The sequence below is a fragment of the Penicillium taxi genome (assembly GCF_028828555.1).
Source record: "Penicillium taxi strain IBT 34144 chromosome Unknown utg000004l_segment0_segment0, whole genome shotgun sequence".
In the NCBI taxonomy this organism is placed as follows: domain Eukaryota; kingdom Fungi; phylum Ascomycota; class Eurotiomycetes; order Eurotiales; family Aspergillaceae; genus Penicillium; species Penicillium taxi.
The window spans coordinates 6418655-6444440 of NW_026643206.1; the positions used below are offsets into that span (position 1 = coordinate 6418655).

The 25786-nt window shown below is 47.2% G+C and overlaps 10 protein-coding genes across 10 annotated transcripts; 6 read left to right on the forward strand and 4 right to left on the reverse strand.

Annotated features, from left to right (window-relative positions):
- Positions 1–990: 990 nt before the first annotated feature.
- On the forward strand, positions 991–2834 carry ugp1 (UTP glucose-1-phosphate uridylyltransferase; the record flags this gene model as incomplete). Its single annotated transcript, XM_057209947.1, has 2 exons — positions 991–1080; positions 1371–2834. 2 exons carry the CDS (start codon positions 991–993, stop codon positions 2832–2834), a joined length of 1554 nt encoding a protein of 517 aa, XP_057063721.1.
- A 987-nt stretch (positions 2835–3821) lies between these two features.
- N7495_007297 (Zn(II)2Cys6 transcription factor) lies at positions 3822–5088 on the forward strand (the record flags this gene model as incomplete). Its single annotated transcript, XM_057209948.1, has 4 exons — positions 3822–3953; positions 4012–4611; positions 4679–4830; positions 4887–5088. 4 exons carry the CDS (start codon positions 3822–3824, stop codon positions 5086–5088), a joined length of 1086 nt encoding a protein of 361 aa, XP_057063722.1.
- Positions 5089–5777: 689 nt separating this feature from the next.
- N7495_007298 (uncharacterized protein) lies at positions 5778–6224 on the forward strand (the record flags this gene model as incomplete). Its single annotated transcript, XM_057209949.1, has 1 exon — positions 5778–6224. The coding sequence occupies one exon, from the start codon at positions 5778–5780 to the stop codon at positions 6222–6224; it is 447 nt and encodes a 148-aa protein (XP_057063723.1).
- A 624-nt stretch (positions 6225–6848) lies between these two features.
- N7495_007299 (uncharacterized protein) lies at positions 6849–9276 on the forward strand (the record flags this gene model as incomplete). Its single annotated transcript, XM_057209950.1, has 3 exons — positions 6849–7190; positions 7267–8006; positions 8070–9276. 3 exons carry the CDS (start codon positions 6849–6851, stop codon positions 9274–9276), a joined length of 2289 nt encoding a protein of 762 aa, XP_057063724.1.
- Positions 9277–9804: 528 nt separating this feature from the next.
- Positions 9805–12471, reverse strand: N7495_007300 (uncharacterized protein; the record flags this gene model as incomplete). The annotated part of the gene is made up of 1 exon (XM_057209951.1): positions 9805–12471. The coding sequence occupies one exon, from the start codon at positions 12469–12471 to the stop codon at positions 9805–9807; it is 2667 nt and encodes an 888-aa protein (XP_057063725.1).
- A 2142-nt stretch (positions 12472–14613) lies between these two features.
- On the reverse strand, positions 14614–14935 carry N7495_007301 (uncharacterized protein; the record flags this gene model as incomplete). The annotated part of the gene is made up of 2 exons (XM_057209952.1): positions 14614–14867; positions 14920–14935. 2 exons carry the CDS (start codon positions 14933–14935, stop codon positions 14614–14616), a joined length of 270 nt encoding a protein of 89 aa, XP_057063726.1.
- Positions 14936–15585: 650 nt separating this feature from the next.
- On the reverse strand, positions 15586–17118 carry N7495_007302 (putative sugar transporter; the record flags this gene model as incomplete). The annotated part of the gene is made up of 1 exon (XM_057209953.1): positions 15586–17118. One exon carries the CDS (start codon positions 17116–17118, stop codon positions 15586–15588), a length of 1533 nt encoding a protein of 510 aa, XP_057063727.1.
- Positions 17119–20209: 3091 nt separating this feature from the next.
- Positions 20210–20752, forward strand: N7495_007303 (uncharacterized protein; the record flags this gene model as incomplete). The annotated part of the gene is made up of 1 exon (XM_057209954.1): positions 20210–20752. The coding sequence occupies one exon, from the start codon at positions 20210–20212 to the stop codon at positions 20750–20752; it is 543 nt and encodes a 180-aa protein (XP_057063728.1).
- Positions 20753–20782: 30 nt separating this feature from the next.
- Positions 20783–21360, forward strand: N7495_007304 (uncharacterized protein; the record flags this gene model as incomplete). The annotated part of the gene is made up of 2 exons (XM_057209955.1): positions 20783–20890; positions 20956–21360. 2 exons carry the CDS (start codon positions 20783–20785, stop codon positions 21358–21360), a joined length of 513 nt encoding a protein of 170 aa, XP_057063729.1.
- A 295-nt stretch (positions 21361–21655) lies between these two features.
- N7495_007305 (hybrid NRPS/PKS enzyme) lies at positions 21656–25477 on the reverse strand (the record flags this gene model as incomplete). The annotated part of the gene is made up of 1 exon (XM_057209956.1): positions 21656–25477. The coding sequence occupies one exon, from the start codon at positions 25475–25477 to the stop codon at positions 21656–21658; it is 3822 nt and encodes a 1273-aa protein (XP_057063730.1).
- Positions 25478–25786: the final 309 nt, after the last annotated feature.

Genomic DNA, 25786 nt, shown 5'->3' on the forward strand with positions numbered 1-25786 from the left:
GTTCTAGTTCTTTTGAAAGTTCGTGTTATCTGCAGTACCTTCCAGGTTGGTACTTTGGCTAAGGAGTACTCCGTGCACTCGGGTGTCGCATTAGGTGGGGGTATCCGTGACTGTTTCATGTCTGTGCTGGCTAAAGCTGCAATAGAGAGATCAGGTGGTAGTAGTACATAGAGCAGAATATATTGCCAGGTTGGAGTACAGAGTGTGTTCAGGTGGATAATTGAGGTAGTTCGGGTATACATCTAGACTATCTTCTACCGCCATTAACGCCAGTATGTAAGAGGCTTATGATGCATAGGATACATCCTCCTCGTGTATAACAATATGCTCGGGATAACCCAGTGGGGCCGTGAGCTGAGTACGGAGTATTGTGTAAATAAAAGGGGCGTTTATTTCCTTGGTTATTCTGGAACCCCCCTTTTTGTTGACAAGGGTCTGGAGTTGATGGCATGGTAGACGGAGTACAACTGTTATCATTCCAATGTTTACTAGGTATCAACATTGAACTGAACTGTCACACGTGGTCAAGTGGCTGGATATCGGAAAAGTCAGGAAGTAAGGAGGATTTGATACCTTACGAAGTAGGTGTGGAGGGAATACGGAGTACCGCGGTGGAGATCCTGGAGGAGCCCAGGGTTAATTGGTTACATAAGGTATGTAGTTCTTAATTACAAAATTATAAGATAGTTAAATATCACGTTACTCTCCCCACCCTCCCTTTCTTTTTTCTACATTCACCGTCATCTCCTTAATACCCTTCAATGCTACAGCATTGAACAAGTCAATTTGATTGTACGTATCCTGTATATCCCCTCTTACGTCGTTGATCGACCCGTGGCAAATCAACCCCTCCTTCTCATTACAATTAGCCACGTTTCTCTTTCTTGTCTTTTTTTCCCTTTTGTTCTTTTCTTTTCAATCAGGAAACTAATGATACTTTTTGCTCTTGAACCAGAATTCTTCTTTTGACCTGACCTTCCCATCATAATCATGGCCGGAGGACTCCCTACCCATCTCGCTCCTTCTACCGATGCCTCTGGCTTCCAGGGAAAGCACCATGGAAAGTCCCAGTCTCACATGGTACGTTTTTGGCTTTTATTCGCGGGGTAAAGTGCTGTGCTTGCCTATTGATTGTTTTGGAGCTCGCTCCTTCCTTGAGAGCTTTCGACCCGACCATTTTTTGGTCTTGGCCAATTCGTATTTTGCCCTTGGAAATGCCCCCCTCCATGCTCCATCCTTCATTTCTATTCCCCTCACATCCAAGTCTGATCACTTGGCTATCCTTTTCTACCTCTATATACATTCTTCTTCTTCCTATCTGAATCATGGTTTGGGGAACTCATCGGCTGACCAGGTGTCTCTCCAACCAGGCATTTGAGAATGCTTCCACTAGTGTCGCTGCCTCCCAGATGCGCAATGCACTGAACGCCCTCGGTGACTCCGTCCCAGAAGGCCCCGATAAGAAGCGCTTCGAAGCTGAGACAGACAACTTCTTCGCCCTCTTCCGCCGTTTCCTCAACGACAAGGCCAAGGGCAACGCTGTCAACTGGGACCGCATTGCTCCTCCCCAGCCCTCGCAGGTGGTCGGTTATGACGAACTCGGCGCTGAGGCCTCCATGGAGTTCCTCAACAAGCTAGCTGTTGTCAAGCTCAACGGTGGTCTCGGTACTTCCATGGGTTGCGTCGGTCCCAAGTCTGTCATTGAGGTTCGCGAGGGAATGTCCTTCTTGGATCTGTCTGTCCGCCAGATCGAGCACCTCAACCGTACCTTCAATGTCAACGTTCCCTTCGTTCTCATGAACTCCTTCAACACCGACCAGGACACCCAGTCTATTATTAAGAAGTATGAGGGCCATAACGTCGACATCATCACCTTCAACCAGTCCCGTTACCCCCGTATCATCAAGGACTCCCTCCTTCCCGCTCCCAAGAGCTTCGATGCTCCCCTGCAGGACTGGTACCCTCCCGGACACGGTGACGTTTTCGAGTCTCTATACAACTCTGGTACTCTTGACAAGCTGATTGACCGCGGCATCGAGTACATTTTCCTGTCCAACGCCGACAACCTGGGCGCCGTTGTGGATCTCCGCATCCTGCAGCACATGGTTGACTCCCAGGCTGAGTACATCATGGAGTTGACTGACAAGACCAAGGCCGATGTCAAGGGTGGTACCATCATCGATTACGATGGCAAGGTCCGCCTGCTCGAGATTGCTCAGGTGCCCAAGGAGCACGTTAACGAGTTCAAGTCCATCAAGAAGTTCAAGTATTTCAACACCAACAACATTTGGATGAACGTCCGCGCCATCAAGCGTGTTGTCGAGGATAACGAGTTGGAGATGGAGATCATCGCTAACGAGAAGTCCATTCCCGCCGACAAGAAGGGTGAGGCTGACCAGGCCATCTACCAGCTGGAGACTGCCGTCGGTGCCGCCATCCGTCATTTCAAGAACGCCCACGGTGTCAACGTGCCCCGTCGCCGCTTCTTGCCCGTCAAGACCTGCTCTGACCTCTTGGTTGTCAAGTCTGATCTCTACCGTCTAGAGCACGGACAGCTCGTCATGGACCCCAACCGCTTCGGTGGTGTACCCGTCATCAAGCTCGGCTCTGACTTCAAGAAGGTCTCTGACTTCCAGAAGCGTGTTTCCAGCATCCCGCGTATTGTCGAGCTGGACCACCTCACTATCACTGGTGCCGTCAACCTTGGCCGCAACGTTACCCTGAAGGGCACAGTCATCATTGTTGCTACCGAAGGCAGCACCATTGATATCCCCCCTGGATCCGTCCTGGAGAACTGCGTTGTGCAGGGTAGTCTGAGAATCCTGGAGCATTAGAGCGTTAATATGTCGTCTACACCGCACCTTCCCCTATGCGTATAGGAGGATTATGACAGGTGCCTTTGGTTCAGGGAGGTGCACTATTGGCTACGGAATTCCTTGGAGTACGCAAAGATGTGCTTGTATTACGTTACAATAATTCAGCGTGTGTCTTCTTTTCTTCTTTCTGTTTCTGGCTGCAGGAAATTCGCGGTCTTTTTCATCTGTCAAGCTTCATTATTGCCCTAGGCTATCCGAGTCAATGTATCTTTTTATGAACTCCCAAATGATATCCAGTAGACGACGCCTTGAATGATCCAAGCGCGTGATGTTACCTCCGGGAATCCAGTCTGGTCCGATATGGAAGAGGAAGAAGGGCGATATCGTGAACAGTATAGACGGAGTCGCCGATTCCAATCAAAAGACCTGGAAATAACTTCGAAACTAGCCACAATGCTGCTCAAGTGACAATTGAAGTGGTAGTTTGAACCTCCTGTCATCTATACTGGGAAAACCTGGGATAGGCGGATCTCTCGTCCGATCTGACATCAAGGGTCGTCATTGTCGTCATTGGCGGTTCTAGACATTCAGGGACCTCGTGATGCTAAATCGAGAATTGTCGAGGCTCTAGTATACCGTGATCAATACTCTATACTCCTCCAAGATTGTTTGTATCCGTAATTGTAGTATTGTTAATAGTAGCTTCTGTTGCAATGGATGCCTCAAATATGGACATCTAGGATGTGGCATTACCTCCCCAAGTATGCAAGCCCAATGAGAATAGACTCGTTGTCCATCTGTATATATCTTCTCTTCTCTTCTCCATTCAGCTGCACTGCCTCAATTGAAATGGTCGCCGTCGCCGTCGGCATCGGAATTGACATCATCGTCGGCCAGGCCATCGCCATCGCCGCCGCCACAAGAGGCGTGGCTGCTGTTAATAACGACTTATTTTCTTGCATTGTCAATCTGAATGAATTTTTCTTATATCATACCGCAGACATAATGAGTGACCGGCGGTATACAATAGACCACTCTCCAAATTCGAAGCACAGTCTCGATTCAGCTGAATCTTCTGTCTCGTGGAAGAAGAGGGTATCGACAGCATGTTTAGCCTGTAAGAAGTCCAAACGGAAAGTAAGCGATCTATCATTCCAATATATCCTTTATTCGTAATCATACTCAATACACTCAGTGCTCTGGCACGCCACCATGCGACAACTGCTGTACCTTCCACCGCGTCTGCATCTTCGACGAATCCCTCGACCAACGGCGCCGCGTAGCAGCCAAACGCACCGCCAATGAACTGGTCTATCACCGAAACTTAATGCAAGATCTGTTCAAACTAGTCCGCATTGCAAACGAGCCCCAAGCCCGAGACCTGCTAGACATAATCCGACGCAATGCACCACCAGAAGAGATCCGCACCCACATCAACAAAACGCTCTCAACCCTCAACCCTAACGATGAACTCTCTAAAAAGGCAGTTGAGAAGTTCGAGGATATGCGCGACTTGATCAGTGTTGAGGATTCTAGCCCTACCTTTCGACGGAAGGTTATGGATATCCATTACCTTTGTGATGTTGCTCCTGTGAATGTTCCTGCTAAGCCTTGGACTAATGTTACTGATGATTGTGATCTTGTTTCGCATCTTGTTTCGCTTTATTTTGTTTGGGATTATCCGTTTAACTCTTTTGTTGAGAAGGATGTTTTTTTGAGGGAGATGCAGAGTGCTGATCTTGATTCGCAGTTTTGTACGCCTCTTTTGGTCAATGCTTTGTTGAGCAATGCTTGTGTAAGTTGCTTTTATCCATCTATGGATCTATTTCCATATTTTTTTGATCATTGCTCATCCCTTGTAGTATTTTTCGGAGTTTTCCGAGGCATATGTCGTTCCAGGTGATATCTCGTCCAAGGGATGTGATTTCTTGGCTGAAGCAGAGAGATTGAGGGAGGAGGAATCCTCTGAGCCTAGTCTGGCTTCTTTACAGGCATCGCTTCTCATGTACGAAAGGTAATTGAATACAGTCCCAACGTCGATACGAGGTAACTCCATGCTAAGTCAATTAGATACGCTTTGTCACGCAGTGATGACTTGGGATATACCATGCTTCATGTTGCAATCAGAATGGGCGAAGCTCTTGGTCTAGTAGGCAATAAAGGGCCAAGAATGACGACAGACCTCTCACCAGATATGGATGCCTCATGGAGAAGAACGGCTTGGGGCCTATTCAACGTTGACACGTACGTAATCGGGCCTGAGCTTGCATAAGTTGAACGACCGTTAACTTACATGTCAATGCCAGAATCGTACACACTGGCTTTCTCAGGCCGTGTCTGATTGATCAAGTCAATTGTCCTCGTGTTGACCAAAGTAGCTTTGATGACCAGTCAGTGTGGAGTCCATATCCTACTCATCGGGATTCACGACCGGCGTATCTGAGTCTATACTTCGACGAGGCCTGCAACCTGTCTAATATTGCACGTGATATATCACGTAGTATGTTTACTAATGACTGCAGTACTTTTGGACCTTGCCGTCATAGTCGAGACGAGATGTATGAGCGGTTGCAGCGATGGCATGATCAGTTGCCGGTGGAGTTAAATCCGGACGGTCACTCGCCTCCATATATCATTTTATTGAAGTGAGAGAGATTCATGTCTTTGCGTTGCCTGACTCAAACAATAAAATTACTTTCAGGATCGGATCGACATGGACTAATATGTGTATACAGAATGAGGGCACACGCCTTGACGATCAATCTATTTAGTTGCATCTCAGATGGTCAGTCTTTCCAAACGCCCCAGAGTCAGAGCCAAAGCCAAAGTCAGAGCCCACCGCAGAGACATGATTCAAAGTATAACGCTTTGGAAGTGACGCAAGATGCTGCACGTGGTATCGCTGCACTAGCAAGATTACATCGACGTGAGTATGGAGTAAGTCGCGCACATCACTTCGCCATGTACGCTATCAATCTGGCGCTGTTCTCAATGCTGGAGCAGGAGTCGTTTGATATACTCGACCGAGACTTCTTATCTCTCGCTAGCGCGTTCTCAATTGTGGCTAGTCGCTCTGCGTTGGGGCGAAATCTGTTTCACATATTTCGTCAGTCTGTGCGAGCCAAGGCCCAAGGAAAAAGAATCCGAGATCTACAGTCAATACCCGAACCACTAAAGGATCTTTTCGACGAGGATGTTTTTGCTATTGGGCATTGCCGATTTGATGAGTATGCTGAGGGTCTTGAGAAGCTCAACCAGGATGCCAAATACCATGGGATCGGCGGTGGTCAGAGCGGCAATATCCAGGAATACCCCGGGCTTGGTCTGTCTGATATGTTGGACCGTTATGAGAGTTTGAGCTTGGGTAAGGATTATATTGTCATGGAGAGATATCGTCCTAGCGTTTGAGCTGAGTGAAATGAGCTTTTCTTTTTCTTTTATTCTTTTTGATTCTGTTAAACAGGTTAAAGGGCAGACGATCGGATGATTACAAGTGGCTAGACCGCTGTTGTATAACCGCACCTCTAATCGAGGTATGGCAATAGCTGACGTCATGGGTCCTATCGGGATCTAAAGAATTCATCCACATCTAAAGCATTGGCGAGTCAAATTTAGTTCCATCTTTTCTGGATAATCTTGAATTTACCTATGATCGCATACTGCTATGATTGAGTAAATTGCCCCCCCACTAGACCCTTCTCCTTTACAATTAGACTCATTGTGACACCCTGATTTACTCACATCGTATATTCTGGTGGCCTTAGACTGTATTGATGTCAATCTCTATAATCCCTATCAAATTACGCAGTGATCATGTCTAGTCCTCGTAAATCACCAAGTTTAGGCTTTACGCCTTCCGATTCCAACTCTTCTTCGGGCCAACATTGGCCATCCGTGCCGTTGCAAGGCAATGGGTATCAACACCAACACCAGCACCAACACCAACAACAACAACAACAACAACAACAACAACAACCCCAGTATCCCTTTTTTCCAGAGACAGGCGCAAGGCCATTTCTACAGCCCTACCCTATGGTCCCTGTACCGAGTCGCATTGAAAATTTCGAACCGCCCCGTAACAAAGTCGCAATTCCCCGCGGGCCTGCATCAAAGCCATCTCAAGGACGACGACGCTCGGCGCGAGCTTGTGAACCATGTCGCCAGCGCAAGATAAAGTGTGATGGTGCCACGCCAAGCTGTGGACAATGCGCATACTTCAACAAGGAATGTTCATATGAAGATATCAAACGAATTCGCACCGAGAAGCAACTGGTCCACCTATCGCAGCAAGTGGAACGCTACGAAGTTCTACTTCGTGATCTTGAAGGCGAAGCCGATGCTTCTACAGCGCGGCGCATCAGAAAAGCGCTGAAGGTATGTTTCGATTAACTTAGGGTGCGGCCGTTGGGCTTTGGACAGCGACTTCTAACACGTAGATTTTCGCCTTTAGTCTCAAAAGACGAATAATCCCAGTCCCCACGATGAGGCGAACGACTCGGATTCTGGAGAGTCTGTTGGTTCCCTGGAGGATGTCGATGTGGTGGAGGAAGATTTGAATCGAGACGAAAGCAATCGTGCCGCCGGGTATTTTGGCAAGAGCTCTGAAGTGACGTGGATGCAACGACTTGATGATGATATTGCAAAGAGTAACAATCAACAACATAGTGAGCAGCCATTGGTATCCAAGCATACGCAGTGGGGTGTTCGGTTTGATGTTCCTTCTGGACATAAATCCCAACATCAACGGGGAGTGTCTATGGCGATGATGAATTACCACTTAGATGATCTGAATATCCCTCTGATTGACAATATCGATCCATTAATTATCCCACCGCGAAATATAGCTGACGAGTACTTCAATGCGTACATGAAGTTTGTTCATCCGATCTATCAGGCCATTCGGTGTTCAGCTTTCACAGCTCAGTACGAGAACTTTCTTAATGGAACGCCAAGGCAACCTCATCAGAAATGGCTGGCGATTCTCAACATCATCTTTGCTATTGGCTGTCATCACTGTCGGTTGACGAACCCTGATCACCAGGAAAAGTACGATGATGATCGGGTATTTTTGACTCGAGCTCGCATACTGAGCTTGCAGGAGAGCGTTCTTTTTGAACATACCGATCTGCAGCAGATTCAACTGGAGTTTTTGGTTGCTGTTTATCTGCTTTGTTTAGGTCAAGTCAACAGGTTTGCTTCAACTTCATTACAGAGGATTAGACAAAAATATGCATACATCTGACACATGAACAGGGCCTCCAAATTCTCCAGCATGGCTCTACGCTCTGCGTTATCACTCGGCATTAATCTTCGTCTGACAGACAGTCGAATCCACGACGCATCAAAAGAAGCAAGATGTCGACTCTGGTGGGCAATATACTCGCTAGAACATCAACTCACCTCAATTCTCGGTCGTTCATCATGCGTAGGTCAGAACATTTGCGCCATATCCCTCCCAGTCCCAGCAGAAGAAGAAACCTTCGCGCAACCTATGGTCCACAAGTTAATCGAAGGATCGCCACTCCTATGTCCAACACTCTTCCAGCCAGCCACTCAGTCCGACGAAAATTGGACAGCTGCCTGTCAACCATGTCCATCTCTCTTCTTCTATTACATGGTCGACATCTCTCTCATCTCCCAAGCTGTCCTGAATAAAGTCTACAGTATTGAGGGTGTTCGTGATGGATCTAGTAAATTCGAATACCGCATCCAAAAATACAGTGTACAGATGGATCGCTGGCTTGCCAAATTACCACCCAGCTACGAATTCACCATTTCAAATGCTGGACCCTGGCAGGTGAACCACTCTCAGCTGGACGATGACTCGCTCCCTTTCGCTCGTGAGCGTGTCTGTCTAGCTATGACATACTACTCTTCCAGAATCCTTCTCTGCAGGCCGTGTCTGACATACCCGCATCCACCAAAAATTCAATTAAAGAATGAAATGAGTACCAGCGCCAAACTAAAAGCTGAAATGGCAACACGCGGTCTTCAAGCTGCGTGTGCGCTTATCTCTATCTTGCCAGAAAATATAGACCTGCCTTGGCTGGCGCGTACCACGCCGTCATGGAGTGTGTTGCATTTCATAATGCAAGCCACAACGGCCCTTTTATTGGGTCTATCTCGCTTTTCATCCCTATCAAAGGATGTCAATTCTAATGAGCCAGTCGAGCCGTCAGATGTGAAACCGCAGTATTCGCCTTTATTGCAGGCAACAGACTTGAATGTGGCTATCGAGCAGACAAAAAAGGCCTTGTGCTGGATTCATAGCATGGCTTTCGTGGATACTGCGTCCAGACGGGCGTTCATACTCTGTGATGGCTTTGCGAGGAAGATTGGGCTGGCGCTGAAGGTTGATATGCATGACTGGCCGAGTGCGAAGACATTGCCCGCTGATGCGGAGGGGACAAGCAGGATGGATATGGAAGATTTAATTAATTTGGAGGGTGATGCATTTTGAGGCCTTGCGATGGTCGAGGCATTCAAACAAATGGATGACATGCCCAGGTCCCGCAGTGTAATTGAATATCGATCTACCTATGTATGCTGCCTGAACCCTGGAATATTTATCAATCAATCATGATCAAATTAAGTATGTACTACAGCATTATTTATGTATCTCATCCGCAAAATCACAATCGACACAGACCGACCCAGCTAATTGAACCGTTCAAAATCAAGCAGGAATGTCCATACCAAACATAAAGCCAACATTGGCACGAGGAACGCCCAAAATAAGTCAAGAAGACAATAGTGTAATGAACAGGCAATAATATCATAATAAAAATGCAACCATAAAAAAGGTGATTTCAACAACGAAACGCGGGTGAGGACGGAGCTTTGGGGGAATCAATGCAGGGTAAATTTAGTTTTCAATGATAATGATAATGGGATTGGGGATCGCGGGGGAAAAAAGACGTTATAAAGACATAATGTTGGAATTAAAACACGGAGGCGTAAAACGTTTCAGCCAGGTCGATGGACCAACTTAAGTTGGCTGCATCTGCAGCTTGACCTGGAAGGTGTGCTGGTGCTGATGTTGCGGAGCAGGAGGAGGTGGAGCCCTGCTTTGCTGTTGAGCTTGCGCCCGTGCTTGGGGCTGAGGCTGGGCTTGGGGAGTAGAATGTCCGTGGATGGACTGCGGCGACTGCGAGTGCGACATTACAGACATTTGCATAAACTGTTGACCAGATAGAGGCCGCGAAGTAGGAACGGGCGACTGCTGATGCTGGTGCATTTGCATGTGCGGTGGCATCGACATAGGCTGACTGGGCTGGGGAGGCATCGATTGGTTCGGTGCCACTCGTTGAGTTTGCTGCATTCCAATATGGTGTTGTCCCAGCTGCGGAGACATAAGCTGACTCTGAGGGGGGAAATGATGCGGTTGAGGTTGCTGTTGCATCTGACCTGGTTGAGGCAGAGAATGAGTTTGCATAGGCATATGCCCCTGGTGTTCGTATGGTGGCATAGGTCGAGCTCGCTTCATAGAATCTTCTTCCTTGATGGGGGCTGCGCGTTTGTGAGCCGCATTGATAGATTCATCTTGGGGTTTGATATTTTCCTGGTTCTGATCACCACCAGCGGCGCCGGCAGCAGCTGCAGCAGCTGCAGCAACATCAGCTTTACGAGGCCGACCACGAGGCCGACCTGTGCCCGGTTTAGGTGGTTTCATTGTCGATGGCTTCTTCCTGGGCTTTGGTGGTGGTAATGGTTGACCAGTTGCAGCCGCCCAAGCAATTTGGTCAGCCTTACGCGGACGACCACGTTTGCGTTTCATTGGTAGTGGCTGTCCATCAGAACCAATTATGGGAGTCTGTGCGATAATATTCGGCGTAAACGATGTTTGACCGGGTGGTAGGGGCTGCCCAGAAGCAGCTGCCTGGGCAGCGGCAGCAGCAGCTCTGGCAGCAACCTCCTCCTTCCGTGGTCGGCCACGTTTACGGCGTGGCAGCGCTGGGTTGGCTGGGTCACCTGGGACTACAGTGCCGGCCTGAATTTGTCCATTTGGCTGAACAGGAGTAACAGTAGTAGCAGCTGGAGCAGCAGAAGTAAGATTCTGATGGGCTTGAGCTTGAGCTTGAGCCAGAACCTGAGGTTGAGCCTGAGCCTGAGACTGAGGTTGAGAAACCTGGAAGGTTGCAGTAGAGGAAGCGCGAGGCTTGGAACTCTTCTTCGGAACGGGGCTAGAATTCTCATGCTTCATCTGAGTCATAGAGTTCACAGGGGTAGGCCCAGTATGTGTCACAGCTGGCCGTCCAGGTTGCTCTATTCCCGACTGGGACTGGGACGGTGGTTGATAATGTTGGAACTGAGCTACCTGCTGTGGCTGAGAAAATTGAGCTTGTTGTGGGTTATGAGGGAACTGCTGCGGCTGCGGCTGCTGCTGGGAAAACTGGCTCTGCACCGGCGGTTGATAATGGTGGAAAGGAGGCTGGGCATGCTGTGCAAAAGGAGACTGTTGTTGGAAGGAATTCTGAGCCTGAGACTGGGCTTGGGCTTGGGCTTGTGCATGAGCTTGAGCCTGTGCTTGAGCCTGGGCTTGGGCTTGAGCTTGAGCTTGAGCTTGAGCTTGAGCTTGAGCCTGAGCCTGAGCCTGAGCCTGAGCCTGAGCCTGAGCCTGCAATTTTAGTCTCTGCTCCTGCGCCTGAACCTGAGCCTTCATTCTTTGCTCTAAATTTTTCTGCTGTTGCTGCTGCTGCTGCTTTTGCTGCTCTAGCTTTTGTTGCTCAAGCTTTTGTTTTTGCTGCTGCTCCAGCTTCTGTTGCTCAAGTCTTTGCTGTTCAAGACGTTGCTGCTCAAGTCTTTGTTGCTCAAGACGCTGCTTCTCTATACGCTGTTGATGTTGTTGCTGCTGCTGCTGCTGCTGCTCGAGTCTCTGCTGTTGAAGACTCTGCTGTTGATGCTGTTGGAATTGCTGTTGACGTTGGTGATGTAATTGCTGCTGGGTCTGCTGGGTCTGCTGGGTCTGTTGGGGTGACTGAGGTTGAGATAGCGATGGCCGCTGCTGATTAATTGCAAACATGGAAGGACTGGCCATAGATGGGCTGGCAGATGGATGATTATCCCGCTGATGCAAGCCCGAGTGAGGTAGCCTGTTTAGTGACTGCTGTGGCGATGGCACATTCAACCCGTGAGGATGAGGCATTCCTGTTGGACTTATTCCCGGTTGTGGGCGCATATGAGCAATAGGGTTGAATGGCCTCTGCAAGTTTTGCATACCCATGGGATCATTCCTAGCCATCAAATCCGGGGAGCCCTGGGGTGCGAAGTGTCCCGCGAACTGTGCAGGATAGCTAGCGGCGGGGTATCCTGCCAATGGGCCTGACGAAGTCGGAGCCATCGAGCGCAAGTCGGGAGATTGCGCCGAGGTATAGCTTTGCTGGGACTGCGGGCGATAGGACGGTTTATTACCGAGGAATGGGCTGCCATGTTGTGGCAGATTTTGTGTAGCACCTAGTAAGGGTGAGGGCATATGTTGGCGCCCCAAGGAATGCTGAGGCTGCGACGATACATGCTGAGGTTGGTGATGCTGCTGTTGCTGCTGTTGATGTTGGTGATGTTGTTGCTGCTGCTGCTGCTGCTGCTGTTGTTGTTGTTGCTGCTGCTGCTGCTGTTGCTGCTGGGGGCTGAAGGGTTGACCCCCGTATCCCATCATCTTCAATGATGAATTCTTAAAAATTAGCCGTGAGCGGCCGCGAGCTTTAAAATTTAAGATCAACCTTTGAACACGCGACACATGCGACCACTGTTATTGCACGAGTCTCACAGTTGTACCCAGACGAAAAAATACCGCAATGTAAAAACACCAGTCAGGATACGAGCAGCGATTGCGCGACAAATAGCAGCGATGTCTGACTGTTCAGGTCGCGCCGCGTGTTTTGTTGTTCCAAGCGGCCCGAGAGTCAGAACCGGCTTCTAAGGCAGCAAGGCAGTCAGGCTACAAGGCAACAATATCCCAAAGAGGATTAGCGGCTACGGAGGCCGACAGCGACCAGTCAGCGCAGTTAGAGAAAATCACCAGGCGCACACGAAAGGGTGATTCAGGGGGGAATGAGAATCACCAGTGCTCAAGCAGTAGGCTGGAGAGATCTAGTTGTACCAAACTGTGCCCTGGAGGGGTGAAGGGACACAGAAATGGAAGATCGGGGTCAAAGTGGATGATTCTGGACTGGGGATCTCGATGGACAAAAGGAAAAAATATTAAAATAAAAAATAAAAAATAAAAAATCCAAAAAACAGTGTCTCCACATCACGTGAGGGGAAAGTCCGGGGTTGGGTCTTAACTGAGCTGCCACTCTACTATAAACTTTATATGTTATTTATTCTTATTCAAAATAGACCGATAATAGTTGCTCTGTTGAATTTTTTCTTTGAAATAGTTTTAATGTGGTAATGTTGAGTTTCCACCAAATTGCCAGATGTCCTCACGGTAGTGGAGGTGAGGACAACCACAAGAAGACCTAATCATCACAAACGAAGTCAATTGAAGTCCAAAATTAAAATTTTGAATATCTTCTACAACTAAATTATGGAAAATACCCTTAACTAGGCAGTACCCAAGCCATAAGGTGCTGGATTTACCTACCGAAGTAACTATGGAGAAGAAGCTATAATGGACTTTGGAGGAAAATAACAATATGCCGCTTGGAGTGACTCATTTACAATAGACATCATCAGTAGATTCAATTCGATTTTTTCAGTAATAAAGAGTATAGCTAATTAGGTAGGTACCTAAGTATTAGATCAACTGACTGAAATTAATATGGCTTTTGACTCTTTATAAGAGGCCCAGTCGTAGCTGTAACTAGCCAAGGGAGTAAACTTTCGTAGCCCTAAGTATATACTAGAGTAGGTAACATCTCCAGCGCTATCTTTGAATGTCGGTAGCAACTACGTATTACGATGTAATATATGAAACAACTAAAGGGGTAATGATCATTTCGTGGACAGCATTAAAGCCGCGTACGTCAATTTGAGAGTTATCCAACAAGATGAAATGACTTTTAGTGCCTAGATAAACTAATGACAGCTATCATAGAGAGCTCAAGAGAAGCAATGATGCATCTGCAGTTGAAGATAAGGTTGTATGCCCTGATGGATGGATGTGTGTCTCTTATGATTACCAAGAGCCACACTTTCAGAAAATCTATTGATTTCCAATTGTTTGACTAAAGTAATTGTCTAGGTGACTCCTATATGCATATACGTAGATATTTTGCAAAGCTGACGTGCTAAATACGTCAGAACCTTGGAACTGTTTAAAGGTTGAAGGTTTTGTGCAATCTGGATAGTTGGAGCTCATTTCCATCATTTGAAACAAACATTGAATAGGTTCAACCGAGTTTATAAGATGAACTTAATTATTACTCCACTTCCCCGAATCCTGCTTGATATTCTTTCATATTTATTGGTTGTGCCAGAATGAATTGTCTTGGTTGAGCTCCACTACCATAAAACTTAACTTACGACATGGAACGCATGGTTTGAAGCATATACAAACATCATGAAAATTCACCTTGGCACTTACTTGCTTTCCTGTGTGAAATAGAGCTATTACATCAGGGCTCTTGCACTGGTATGCTTAGGTACTAAGATTAACTCACTTACTACGTAGGATATTTGAGTATAGAGGGATATAGGAGCAAAAAGGTCAGAGAGGAATTTTTCAAGGCAGTCTTGGATCATAGATATATAATGAGAGATCGTTCGTCTTGAAACCTTGCAAGTTTCAAAGACATTACTTCATGACATTTTGGACTTTGAAAATTGGTTCGGAAGTCCCTCAAATCATGCTAAACTACCTGCTAAGTCCAAGCGGGTTGTCAGCAGTCTGCTTCTGCCCACCCACACTCTGAATCCCATTTTGCAAACCATCTCCAGCACTCTTCGTAGTATTACCAAGACCTTCAGTTGTGCCAGATACAGTCTGTCCGAGACCTTGAGTGGCATTACCAACAGTGCTGCCGAGGCCACCAATTGTACCACCTAGTGTGTTGGTGACGCCACCGACTGTCTTGCCTAGGGTGTCGCCTAAGCCACCGAGGAGACCGTCTGTTTAGAATGGAATGAGATATTGAATATAGGGCTGGTCAAATGGACTTACTGTTTTGACCGGACATGTTGAGTTGTGGGTTTACAAGGTTTATTGATGAATGTGGATTCTGGTATGATCTCAGGGTTTTGTGAGTTTGAAGGACTTGTTGAGACTCGAGGATTGGAAGGAACATACTTAAATATCTATTGCTACAACCTCATTATGACGAAAGCAGGATCTAACCCATGATATAATGCAGTCTTCCAAGCCACTTTTATATGAATTACACGGAGAATATCGAATAAAAAGCTACGAAAATCGCTGACAGGAATCATACCTTGGTACATTCCTATAAGAGTTAATCTGACGTAGTTATCTCCACAAGACTTGCTTGTTAGATGTGGTACAAAGTAGTTGATTGGTTGACAAGCCCCGGTTTAGGCCTTGGAACTACCAACAATACATGTGAATCGAGTGAAAGGAAGTGGCGTGTGCATTATCTGAACCTTTTTATATTAAAATGTTCGTTCAATCTATTTGATTTTTTTCGCGATCGGAAATTTCAAGTGGCGCATGATGTGATGTCATATTCGCGTGGCAGATCTTGACTTGATGAACTGGAGAAATCTATTCGTTCATTCCGAAGTTGTCAAATGAGAAGGATGTAATGATCATTGTGATCTACTTGCACCTAGGTCACCCTGGCTCAAGTCATTTATTACATGCATGGACAAATCAAAGACTCGCCTTCCCTCGCGACTCATAAGGTATCAAAATGACCAGAAGACCAGCTGCGATGAACAGAGCCCCACTCACATATACGGGTGCCGAAGTCTGGAGATTAGCATACATGGCGACGATTGGCGCCATGATGCCAAACACCCGATTGGCAGTGGCTGTCAGCGCATTTCCCGTTCCACGGTCTTTGGTCAGGAAGATTTCTGGAGTATACGCGTACAGGACGGCGTACATGAGACTACTCATGAAGCTGAAAGCACAGTTCCATCCAAGAAGTGCGTTGGATGTAACTGCTGTTGTTGAACATAGGAGGAACACACCAGTCAGCGCAGTTGAAACGGATAAAGCACCCTTTCTCCCAAACTTGGGTAACTCTACAAGCAGCCCTCCGAGAAGACAGCCTGGGACCCCCATGACCGCAATAATGAGCGAGTTGCGGTAAGTGAGGTATGTTGATCCGTCACCGAATTCGGCACCTCGTTGTTCTTGGATGTAGGGAAGAAAGGCGTTGTACAATGGGTAGCCTAAGCCTATAAACGCCCATACGAAGATGATGAGGCTGGTAGACAGTGCTTGCTTGGGAGTAGCAAATAGAGCGCGAATATGCTCAAATTTGAGCTTCTCGAGTCGCCGTTGAACAATAGTAGTTGCTCCAAGCGCTTGCGGTTGGCCTCGATCGAGATCGTCGAGATCACTTTGCGATAGCGTTGAGGTCTTTCCATTCCGTCTAGCCACTTCATGTACAACTTTCACTGCCTGCTCGTTTTGGCCTTTCCCCATGAGATACTTGGGCGACTCGTAAATGGTGAAAAAGATAAATCGAGTGAGGAACATGAGCATGGCCAGTCCACCCATGGCAATGAGGTAATAGCGCCAGCCCATGTTGTTCGACTTCGTACACCCGTCTGCGGAGGAACAGGTGAAGTCTCCCAGCAACGGCCATGCAACCAAGGTAGCTAGTACTTGTGCCAACGCCCAATCAATCGACAAAACCGTAAGGAGATATTGATGCGACCCGGGTAGAAACTCGAGGAAAATGGCTGAATCAACAGGCAAATTACCTCCAACTCCGACAGACCACAGCGCTGCGAATGTACACGCAGCACCGAAATTGGGCGATCCGGCTGCGATCAAGCCAAAGACCGCAGTGACGCCGATAGTCAAGTTGAATGCCCACTTGCGACCGTAAACATCACATCCGAAGCCCCATAACACCGCACCCACCAGGAGTCCGATATTTTGCGCAAGAGTGAACAGAGGTTTTTTGGATACTTTGAATTCATACGCGACGGGTGGGAGAATTAATGACGTGACGATCGGCCATAGATTGTCGCTCGCCCAGCCAAATCCAATCACCACAAATAGTTGCCATTGATACCGACCCATGCCAATCTCCTGGATCGCCTGGTTCAGCACATTCGCCTTAGCTTTGTAGGAGTCATCTGGTTCCCCATTTGAGAGGGTAATTGCGCTCGGAGCCTCCGTGATTGTAGACTCAGTCTCTGGCTCTGCAGATTTGGACTGAGGCATGATGACGTCCTTCTCGAAAATGATTGACGAGGTCAATTCTAGCAATGGAGTACATCTGGAGTAAGAATAGCCTCTTGTATGAAAGATGAACCCTTGCGTGCTTGGAATGTAAACTTAACCTGGCCGAACCTTATTCTATCGTGTTTTGTTAAGATAAATGGCGTGATTATATGAAGTTATGCGATGTCAAGTTAGGTTGCTTTTGCTCAGTATTATCAGGTGACATTCAGCAATGATTAAGTGAGCTGGGTAACTTAATAAAATGTAACACGCTAGTCCCTTCTCTTTCTACATGGGTTTCACTAAAGTAGTCGTTCATCCTAGTCTCCTGTTCAAGAGGCAATTACATAGTTTGATTGGTCTATCAATTCTTATCTTAGAATGTAAGCTTCTAGAATCACTTCATTTACCCCGCACATTAGACGGATCTAATATATCATGACGATGAGGATATCTAAGTCCTATTAAGGTTACCCATCATGATTATACCCATGAGTGCGCTGTCTATGAGAAGTCAGCAGACTTTTCGCAAACATTCGACAGCAAATGATGAAGAGGAGTAGTTACGATGGTACGAAGGTAGCTGAGTCACCCAGGAAGTGTACAGGGTACAGATGTATCAATCTTTGAATGATTTCCAAGGATGGTCAAAATGGGTATTTATATTTATATCTACGATTCTCCGAACCGCTCCAAATCACTAACGTTCCATTTACGACTCCTCAGTGAGCCGTGCCTCACTATAGATCTGGGGCCGTTGGCATCTTGGGTGCTTCTGTGGGTCTCTCCCAAGGGTACTCTTGGCTCCTGAGATCTCAAGTGCGGGGATTCGTCAAGGTGTTTCTGAGTCGAGAGGCGTTCGAACTCGCATCGATACTGTAATCGATACTGTAATAATGTACCCCCCCCCCCCCTGGACTATCCAGCTATACCAAGGTATAATCTATAGTATAGTTCCAGGAGTCAGAATTATAATTCCAGGATATATGACTCCTTAAAAAATAACAATTGTAATAGCGTACAAAGGGACAGGACTCTGGAAATGAGATTCCCTCTGGAACAGCATAAAATCTTGCTAAGATAACTGATAAGGCCTAGGTTAGGAAACCCACTACAAGTTGCAGATGAATCCTAGGGGACCCTTGGGGTACCTAGGACTGACTGCTGTGAAAGTATTCATGGGGTTGTGGACCCTCTTGCTTACGATGATGATATCTCCCGATATTGCGGAAAACTAAACACTGAAAGTGGTAGAAATCGATGGGAAGGCGTGTCGGAGAACCGATCGGCAGATGTTATATAGTCACTCAATATGGAGTTGAAGACTACCCGATAAATATTTATATATTTATTAGTTACTAAGCCTTGAAGAAATCCTTTAAATATCAATTGTAACGGACTGGATGTACAATAAATATCCATATAGACCATATATCGATTGGAACAACCTATAAAAATATTAGAGCCCGGTAAAGGTTGGCAGTATCTCAATTGGGGTATATAAACCCATGTTTGGGCCAACCTTCCGTAACTGCCAAACAGATAAGATCTACAGAGAAGATTAGCATGGCCCCTGCATATAAGGATGACACGCTCAATCAAAGAAAAGCTAACATTTTTTTTTGTTAACAGGCCAAAATGAAGTAGTTGCCGCTTTTGTCAAAACTGGAGTTCACCATGGTCATGCGTACGAGTCCGAGTTGTCGCGAACATTTATTGATTTTTTTTTTTTTTTTTTTTTTTTTTTTGGGAGCAACAGGATTTGTTATTTGATAGTACCTACTAGGCTACAACATGATCAAAATTGGAGTCTCATAATCGTCTACCTATTCCAGGCCGCGAGTTGTTCTGCCTATCAGTGCTATCACTATGAACTGCCGTACTGGTGTGGACCCTTAAAATGAGCCCGCAAACACCAAGCTTCAAGTTCTCCTGGACTTAGATTCTTGGAACCCAAAGCTGGACCAAATCGAAGATGAACAGACTGCCAACGCAGACGGGTTTCCGGCCTTAGAGTTTACTGAGCGGTGCCACGAATATAGAATGGCCAGACCGAACAGATAATAGTCAATCACAGATCAAAAATCAGCTTCGAGTTTCCAGATCGAACGATTTCGATGTAAATTATTTACAGCAATAAGGCTACTTAGTAGATAGTTTGTATTTGTCGAATGGAATTTTAAATTGCTCTGCACTAGCCCTTCTTTTGTTCTCATCTTGAGTGAATAGCACTCCAAGGCCAAATAGTATCTATCAAGTTGAATTTATTCCTGTAACATTTTTGTCGACTGCTCAAATATAAGCGCCGTGTCTCGCAATGCGCCATGGCGCTTATGCTATTCGTTGCCTAGCTGCCTAATCAACTTAGGATCAGCAGAGGCACTGCCACCTCAGCTTGTCAGCCCCGGGCATAGTCTGAGTGCTATCATATATATCTCTGACCCCTGGGTGCCAGAATATTCTTTTTGCTATAAATTACTGCATGCCAAGTTGACCATCTAAATCGACCATACAATTAAACCGATGACAACCATCAAAGAGAACCAAGTGGAGAACTTCGATGTGATTGTGGAATCACCCAGTTTCAGCAGCTACATGTGAGGAGTCCAGAATTATTAACGACCTCGGGAATAATCCTATTAACATGCTGATATAGAGTAACCGGCATTGACGGCGTACAGGGCCAGGACGATGGGACCAGGCCAAAGTTAAACAATATCGGAGGGTAATCGACCTCATACTAATGATAGCAATGGTGACAATAAATCTAATCATCTGATTTAGATTGGTCAACAATAACGCTGCAGGTGGTCAACAGTTGAACATCGCTAATGGAGGCACAATCAATTTCGACTTTCGTAACGAATCACTTTTTGGAACTCTAGCATATCGGAATAACCAAATTTCGTCCGATTTTATTCGAGCTACACTTTCGAAGAAATCTCACTTGCAACAAAAGAGAAGAGTGAGCCGTGTTAATCTACTTCAAATTCACCGCTTTCTCTGACGAGGGTAGAAACAACAAAGTATCAGTAACCGCAGCTGCTATGAGCCATATGCCGATGTGAAAAGCCAAGCTATCAAGAAGAGTATGGTATACTTAGCAGGTCGGTTTAGTTTTCTCGATCGTGGCTTCGCAGCTTATTTTCAGTCCGTTGTGCCAACATTTGACCGCGCCCATGTTAAAGAACGCCTCAAATATATCCGACAGGGCCTTGCAAGAAGACAAAATTCCAATTCTTCAAGCTTAGAACATTCCGGACCACTCTATCTCGGGGATCTTGGTGAGTTTTGCGAAGATGTTACTAAGACGTGGAACGGTCACAATGGCGAATTGCCAAATTTCAACGGTACACATCGGCGAGATCAGGAAATTTTTGAATATCTACAGGATGCATTTGAAGTACCATACTGGGAGCTCATGCTCGACATCTTTTTACAGTGGCGCAATAATTCCAGATCTCTGAGTGGTGATGTCGTTCTCAAGGTTCTGGAGAGCTTGAAGAGGGAAATCAAAACTGGTTACCGCCAACTCCTTGAAGACATTCACACGCAGTCGAAAGATTCCCCCGGAGATCTAGCCCCAATTATCGAGGGAATCGATGCGAGAATCGCCGTTTTGGATACTGTATAGAACCTGAACGACCCTCCTCTTCTATTGGAAATGGATGAGCTGGTCACTTCCTCGCTCCAGAATCTGAATCCTCCTGAATCTACCTCTGCAGCGGAGATCTCCGACGAGGGAACCTCTGGAACAATGGGAAAAGAAAAAGTGAGTGTATCGTCCAAAAGGCTCTCTAATGAGAACATTAGCTTATGTTCTGGTCTACGGTTTAGGAAATGGTTATTCTCATATCCTTAATTCTCCTATTCCTCACCGCAGCCATTGTCCCAGGATACAAAGCATTCTCAATCTCAATGACATCCAGCACACCTGGCTCAATTCAAGATGCAGATTTCTGGTATCTGATCCAGAGTAGTATCATGTCTGTGTTGGGAAATCTGACCATGGTCTTTCCTTTGCTGAAAAAGTCATGGTTTTCCCCGGCTTACAATACTATGTGGATATCATTCACCTTGGGCGTAGCCTTTTCGGTTCTCTCCATTATCATTTACCCGTTTGTGAATACAGGTTGGAGCTCTATGTTGGCCTTCTTTGGCTCAATTGCTTCCGCTGCTTCGGTGTTGATAATTACGCAGGCTGCTGGCAAGGAGATACCGAGGAAGATGAAAGAGGATTGAACACAGATAAGATATATACAAGACCATAGGTACTTAGTGTGAACTACCGCACCTGTGCGGTGTGTTGCTTGGTCCCAGGGGTTGTTGCAAGATGAGGCATTTTTCGGACTATTTTAAAGAACAATTTGATAACCTTGCCAGATTTTGTCTTCATCATAAGATATTATTTCTCTTTTTCTTTAAATTTTACCATCTTTTGATTCTTGTTTTGACATGAAAGGCTCCAAGGGCTGCTTGGGATATGGGAAAATTCTAAAATCTAGGGTTCACTAATCGAATTCTACAGAAAACCCACCTAGATAGGCTCATCTCTAGGCTCAATAAGAACCTCGTTGACAGAAACATGCTCCGGCTGACGCAGAGCATAAACAATAGAATTAGCAACATCCTCCGGATCAAGAATCTTAGCACCAGTAGGTTCGCCGTATTTCTTGATAGCTTCAGCATCAGTAGACATGCCCAAGAGTTCTGTGGCGGTGTTACCAGGCTGAACACTCGTCACCCGCAACCCGGTTCCAGCAGTCTCGAGACGGAGCGCTTGAAGCGTTGCTTCGACGAAGAATTTGCTGGCCGAGTACACACCTAGACCTGGGAAGACCTTTCGGCCTGCGTCCGAGGAGATGGCGACTATGTGGCCGCGGCCTTGGGAGAGCATGTTTGGCACTGTTGATGAGAGACAGTTTAGGAGGCCTTTACAGTTCACGTCTACTGTTCGCTCCCAGTCTTCTGTGTGGTTGTTTGCCATCATTGTGAAGTACATCACGCCAGCGCAGGAGACTAGGATATCGACTGGGCCGAGTCGATCGCGTGCCGCACGGATGAGATCTTCGACCTGGGTTTTTGATGTCACGTCGGTTGACTTGACTAGCACTTTCCCTTCTCGGACGACCATCTTTCGCTTTACGGCTTCGAGCGCTTCGACGCGTCGCGCACCGAGAGCGACGTGGCAGCCTTCTTTGGCTAGTGCGACTGCAACGGCGGCACCGATACCTGATGAGGCGCCTGTGATTACTGCCACTTTTCCACTGAGTGGTCCCCTTCTTGCGGGCTGTGCGGAGCCGCCTAGAGCAAGGTTTCGAGTTGGAGGGTGGGAAAGCCATCCTCTCGCAAACCAGTGGCGAGTGTAAGTCTCTAGCAATATGCTATCAACCTTAGGTCTCTCCACCGCGATGCGGAAGGGCCTGGTCTTCGCATTATCGAGCACTACAATTCCCTCGAGGAAATCAATGGAAGGCATTCCGCTGCGGAGAATGTCGATTGTAAATGCTCCTTCACCACCTCGGAGGGAACCTCTCTTCTCGGTCCAAAGCGCAACCCAATCATCCCAGTTAATCCGCTCAGTGGGGTAACCAAGTACTCGAAGATCGTCAAAGACAGATCTGATATTGACTGGATTCGGATCACCGAGGTGGAAGACGGTTTGATCTATGTCGGCGCGGTTGGCAAGGTAAACGATAGCCTTGCTAGTGAAGTCGACCGGGGTCATCTCTGCTCGCCAGCCACTCACGTCAGGGGCATAGCCGATCTGAATCGACTCGACTATGAGTGCCGTTAAGAGATCCCAAGGGTTGCAAGCACCTGTTGCGCTATGGCTACTGATTGTACCGGCTCGATGAATCTTCACTGGAAGTCCACGACGACCAGCCTCGAGAACAAGTTGCTCCGCAACCCACTTAGTTTGGCCATATCCATCAAGCAGCTTCTCAGGGACCTCGTCAATTGTCAGGAACTTATCCTCATCCCAGCCCTTTCCTTCAGATGGAGGCAAAACTCCATTTGTGGAAACGTATTGGACAGTCGCCCCAGCGTGCAATGCAAGGCGGAGAATTTCCCGGGTTCCACCAACGTTGGCACTTCGCAACGCAGCGTATGGATACACAAGATTCACAGCCGCAGCGGCGTGAACAATGACCTGGACGCGTGAAGCAAGGTGATCATATGATTCCGGTGAAAGGCCAAATCGAGTCCTGGACAGATTGCCAGAGAGGATCTCGACTCGCTCCATGATGGAGTCATTCCACAATCCCAATTCAAGCAGGTTGCGACGAATTCTCGCTCCACCTGCCGGTGTATCCTCCTCATCGGGGTTGTTGAATCGCACGAGACAGATGATCTTAGCTGAAGTGCTTTCAAGCAGGTCATGGAGCAAGAAGGGACCCAAAAAGCCAGTCACACCAGTCAGGAGAATATTTTCGGCTTTGTCGACAGGGCACAACCTCAAATTGGAGGGTTGGAAGTCATCACCAAGAGCAGAATCTGCGCGAAGGATAGCGGGCAGATCTGCCTGTACGGCTGCAGTGTGTCCGTCACGCACGTCGCGGACTACCTCGAGATGCCCCTTCAAGGTAGGAACCTCCGCAAGGCGCGCGATAGGCACGCGGAAACCAAAATGCTTTGAAAGCCTCGAAGATAGATCCGCTAACGACAACGAGTGGCCTCCAAGGTCAAAAAAGTTGTCGGTTGGCGTGATGAGTGTTTTCGAAGTCTTCAAGACAACCGCCCAAAGGGCGACTATATCGTCGATGGAGACGGAATCACGCACGGTCCCGATTCCATTGGTCTGTTTAGGTGCATGGGGCGGAGGAAGACGTTTGAGATCAACCTTTCCAGATACATCATTGGTTGGCAGCTCATCCAGCTCAACCCAGACGGCCGGAATCATATAATGGGCAAGTACCGAGGACAGTACACGTCGTGCACCGGGACTGTTTCCAGCCTCATTGATCTCGACCTCCAGACGATCTTGGGAATGATCCTTGTCACGTACAATGTATGCAACCAATTGGCGTTCTAAACCTTCACCATGAGGAATTACCACGCAAGTACTCACAGCGAGGAGCTTGATGATGTCGTTTTCAACCTTGGCGGGCACGACTGAGTATCCTCGCAGTTTGATCATTGCGCCAACGCGGCCCGTAATTTCTAGAACTCCAGACGGAAGTCGACGGGCCCGGTCGCCGGTTTTGTTCATAAGAGCACCAGATACTGGGTTAAAGGGATCTGGAATGAAGGTTTTTGCAGTTGTCTCTGGTAGATTCAGGTAGCCTCTAGCAAGCTGAGGCCCACCGACAAACAGCTCTCCACTCTCACCGTCTTTCACCGCCTTACCTTCCTCGTCCAAAATGTAAGTCAGCTTTGGATATAGAGGCAACCCGACCGCAGAATATGTTGCTTTCTCGTCAAATATGTCTCGAAGGTCACCACACGCTATCTCGTGTGCTTCACACGTACTATAGCAGTTGAGCAGACGAGTATTTGGAAGGGCCTTGATCGCCCGGCGGACAAGATCAGTAGTCACCACCTCGCCGTTAAACCACAGAGTTCGCAGGTCCGGAAGACGAGAGCCGATCTGGGCATGACGGGAAAGGATAGTAGCCAGCAGCGTCGGTGTCATAAGAGTCTCGGTGATACGCTTAGCAGCAAGGAGCTCGACAAGAGCAGCTGGATCATAGCTCACATCGTCGGGCACGGCAACGACAGTCGCACCGCGGATCAATGGGCGGAGAATCTCCCAGATGAAAAAGACATTACAGGCCACACGATCGCCTGGCTTCACATCCTGGATCTCAAATCTCAGGTTATAAGAGTTGACTGCGGCCCGGTGCGGGTTGGCAATTCCTTTCGGTTTGCCAGTAGTTCCTGAAGAGTAGGACACAAAAGCGAGCTTTTCCAGGTCATTTTCATCTAGTACAGGCAAGTCTACGTCAATTTCGCTAGCCTCGTTTATTTCATCAAGGATGAGAAGCGGAACATCAGCCTTGATCTTGACGGCTTCGCTTTTACAAGTGATTATAACAGCCGGCTTGCTGTCATCAATGACATCGGCCAGCAAATCGGGCGGATATGCAGTTTCCAGTACGAGAAATGCACCTCCCGCACGAAGGGCAGCCAAGCATGCGATCACGTACTTAGCGCTTCGGGGCAGAAGCACACCCACCAACCGATCTGTTTCAACGCCGAAGCTCAAGAGACGTTGGGCAAGAGCATTGGTCTTGGTGTCTAACTCGCCATATGTATAGGTGATTGTGTCATCTTCCAAGGCGACGGCATCTGGAGTAGCACGCACTTGCTGGGAGAAGAGCCCTGAGAGATCTTTCTGAAGATCGATTATTGTCATATCTTGTTAATTTAGCACGAGTGATTCAAATTGGAATGTATAGACGATTCCCCGTTGCTTCAGTGTTGGGGAGGAAAAGAAAAAAAGAAAAGAAAATAAAGAGGAAGAGGAAGAAGTTCCCCACGAACGGGGCAAGATCCAGCAACGAATCTCTCAACCCATTTTTGTGGAGAACGCAAACTATGGAGCAATCCATCTCCAGGGTTCTAGATTCTGCACTTAAGGATCTTGACATCATCTTGAAACAAGAACCTCAAATATCATACACGAAAAGCCCCAAAATTAACTAAATTAAACTAATAGGCTAGA